Source organism: Leishmania donovani, chromosome 29 (genome assembly GCF_000227135.1).
Source record: "Leishmania donovani BPK282A1 complete genome, chromosome 29".
Lineage (NCBI taxonomy): Eukaryota > Euglenozoa > Kinetoplastea > Trypanosomatida > Trypanosomatidae > Leishmania > Leishmania donovani.
Window position 1 is genome coordinate 1,095,230 of NC_018256.1, and position 2,742 is coordinate 1,097,971.

A 2,742-nucleotide genomic window follows, 5' to 3' on the forward strand; every position below is an offset into this window, starting at 1 on the left:
CGGGCTCCTGCTCGAGGGCGCGAGCGGTGGCGCCCGTCGTGCGGACAATAAGGGCGTGGTCGAGGCGCATGCCGGGAGAGTTCAAGGAGGGGGCGGGCCAGCCTCAGGTCATGGCCCTCTGAAACCCGGCACAACCTGCCTGTATGCCATGCTTTTCTTCCTCTCAGCTGCCTCAAGCCGCGGCACCCCATAGGATGGCGTGGCGGCTCTCCACATGGGAGCCTGGAGGGCTCGATGGTGCCATTCGGGGGTGTTCTCGTCCTGCTTCCGGCATCCGTGCCTCATCGGCCGGCCCGGTCGGATGGGGGAGGTGCCGCCTGCTTGCGCACGCGTGCGCCTCGGCGTCGATCGGTATGGATCTCTTCGCGCCGCTTTCGCCCATCACTCCTGCTCGGCTGACCTCTGCATGCCGTGACTGGATGTGGCGCAGCACGCCAGCTGTGGCTGGCAGCGCGTGCACACCTGGCTCATCGTCTTACATCCTGGTTGCTGCTTTCTAGGAGAGGAGGTTTCTTTTCCAAGGAGACTCTACTGCCTGTGTCCATGTGGGTGCTCCTCTTGCCCTCTCTCTCGGGGGTTGGCTTGTTTGCTGCGATCTGTGGGTCTCTGAGAGGTTTGTTTGCTCGTTCTGTCTTTGTGTTGTTCTCCATTTCGCTTTCTTGTTTTTTTTTCTCGCTTTCGCCCTTCGCTTACAGCCTTTTCGCTTGTCGTTCGCGTCGCTGTGCTGCCTTGCCTGCCGTCCATTTCTTTTTCGATTCTCTTGCTTGTTGTGATGTTTTTTTTTGTTCCTCACTTTTATGGATGTGTGAATGTTACGTGAGCATACAGGTGCGTCTGTGCGTGCGCTCCTTAGGGGAAGATCCGAAGGGGCTGGGGGAGGGGGTGAGGACCGTGGTGTGGCGCACGCACCTCCCGCCACCATCACACGTACGCGTATATCTGAACGGTGGGATGCACGATACGCATTGATTTCGATATGCTAGTTTCTGTCTCTGGGTTCGCATTTTTGCTTGTTGGTATACGGGCCTTTGTCCGCGTGGATGTTGGGGCTGCCAAGGCTGGTGCTTGTTCTTCTCTTCGTGTTCTCCATGTTCTCCCTTTATTGACATTCCTCCCTTGAACCCCCCCCCCTAACCATCAAAACCTATGCGACGGACGTTGCGTTTGCGTCAACCCACACTGCCGCTCTCTCTCTCGCTTCCCTCGACGTGCCGTGTAAGTAGACCCTTTTTGTGCTGCGAAGGACAGAGCATAGGGCAGTGAAGGTTCAACACAGGTGAAGCTGAAGGGAGAACGCTGTCTCTCCCTCCTGATCGTAGACGCACGCAGCGTGAAATCGCGGTTCTTCATGAAAGAGAGTCCTTGCTTTGTCAGGAGTGCAATTCCACTGTCGTGTTCTCCGACATCTCTGCCTTATCAAACATGCTCTCCGTTGTTCCCTTCTGCATCCACCCTGCCATGCTCTCTTTTCACCCTACTCTCGGTCTCTCGCACACTTATGGCTGCTTACGCGACGACGATGGCAACCGCCTCACCTACGCATTCCACATACTCGAATCGACAACCAGAGGACATCCCCAGAGCCCTTCTACCCACGCCAATACGCACGTCTCTGAACGTTTCTCCTCACCTTCTCTACTAACTTCTCGCGCGCCATCGTTGCTTCACTGTGTCGTCTACGCCGACCTCCTCTTTCCTTTCTCCCCTTTTAGTGGTTTCCTTTTTTCAGCGGCATTTCCCTTTTTTTTGCTTGGCGCTCCCAATTCGTCCGTTTCTTGTCGAGCTGCCGATGTGGAGCCCGAGCAACAAGAGGGACTCGCTCATCAACAGCGACGACGCCCTCTTCCCTTTTCTCCTTCATTTTCCTGGTTTACATCCGCGTCAAATGTTCAGCTCCTTCTTCTCATCGCGCTCGCGCGGGTCGTGGATTCCAGCCGTCGATATATCGGAGCAGGACGACGGCTACACACTTGTTGCTGACCTGCCAGAAGTGAGAAAGGAGGACCTGCGTGTGTACACGGAGAGTTCGAGCATCATCTGCATCTCTGGCAACCGCAAGCACATCCTAAAGCAGGACGAGCACCAGCTGCTCGTTGCGGAGCGCGGCGCCGGCCGCTTTGAACGGTGCTTCGACCTCCCCACTTCCGTCGACAGCAGCAAAATCAAGGCCAGCTTCAACGATCAACAGCTGAATGTGTCCATTCCAAAACTGCGAAATTCGAGGTCTGGAACGTCCAACACAGTCACCATCGACTAACGGTGCTGCCATACGGTGAGATGATGAGCGACCAGAAGCGGGAGGAGGAAATGAAGAGGGACGCAGGCGGGTGCACCGGCTGACGCCGCGGAATGCGAAGCCTCGCGTACGCCCTCCGACGGCTCTGTTGCATCTGCCACATCTTTTCAGGCTTCCGATGGAACACTTGGTCACCGGTCTTCGACGCCAGCCCAACATCGCCCAAAGCCGCGCTCACGGGACGATAGGAGGCGATGCTCGCCCAGCTGCGCACGGGTGCCTTGACCGTACTTCGGATTCCTGCAGCGGCGGCTGGGTGGCGGCGACAGCATGGAGTGCTGAGGGCGTGCGGCCTACTAGTGCGCTAGCGCTGTGGTGCTTGCGCGCCCGCCAGAGCCTCCGCCCCCGCCTTTGGAAGGCGCGCGGCCTCGGGAGAAGGTGGAGTGCCCCCTGCTGCCTCACACTCACGGCAGCGTCCGGCCTGTCGCGGTGCGTGCGGGCAGGCC

General features: G+C 58.2%; 1 protein-coding gene across 1 annotated transcript; it reads left to right on the forward strand.

Annotated features, from left to right (window-relative positions):
* Positions 1-1,789: 1,789 nt before the first annotated feature.
* Positions 1,790-2,257, forward strand: LDBPK_292560 (heat shock protein 20, putative; the record flags this gene model as incomplete). The annotated part of the gene is made up of 1 exon (XM_003862626.1): positions 1,790-2,257. One exon carries the CDS (start codon positions 1,790-1,792, stop codon positions 2,255-2,257), a length of 468 nt encoding a protein of 155 aa, XP_003862674.1.
* Positions 2,258-2,742: the final 485 nt, after the last annotated feature.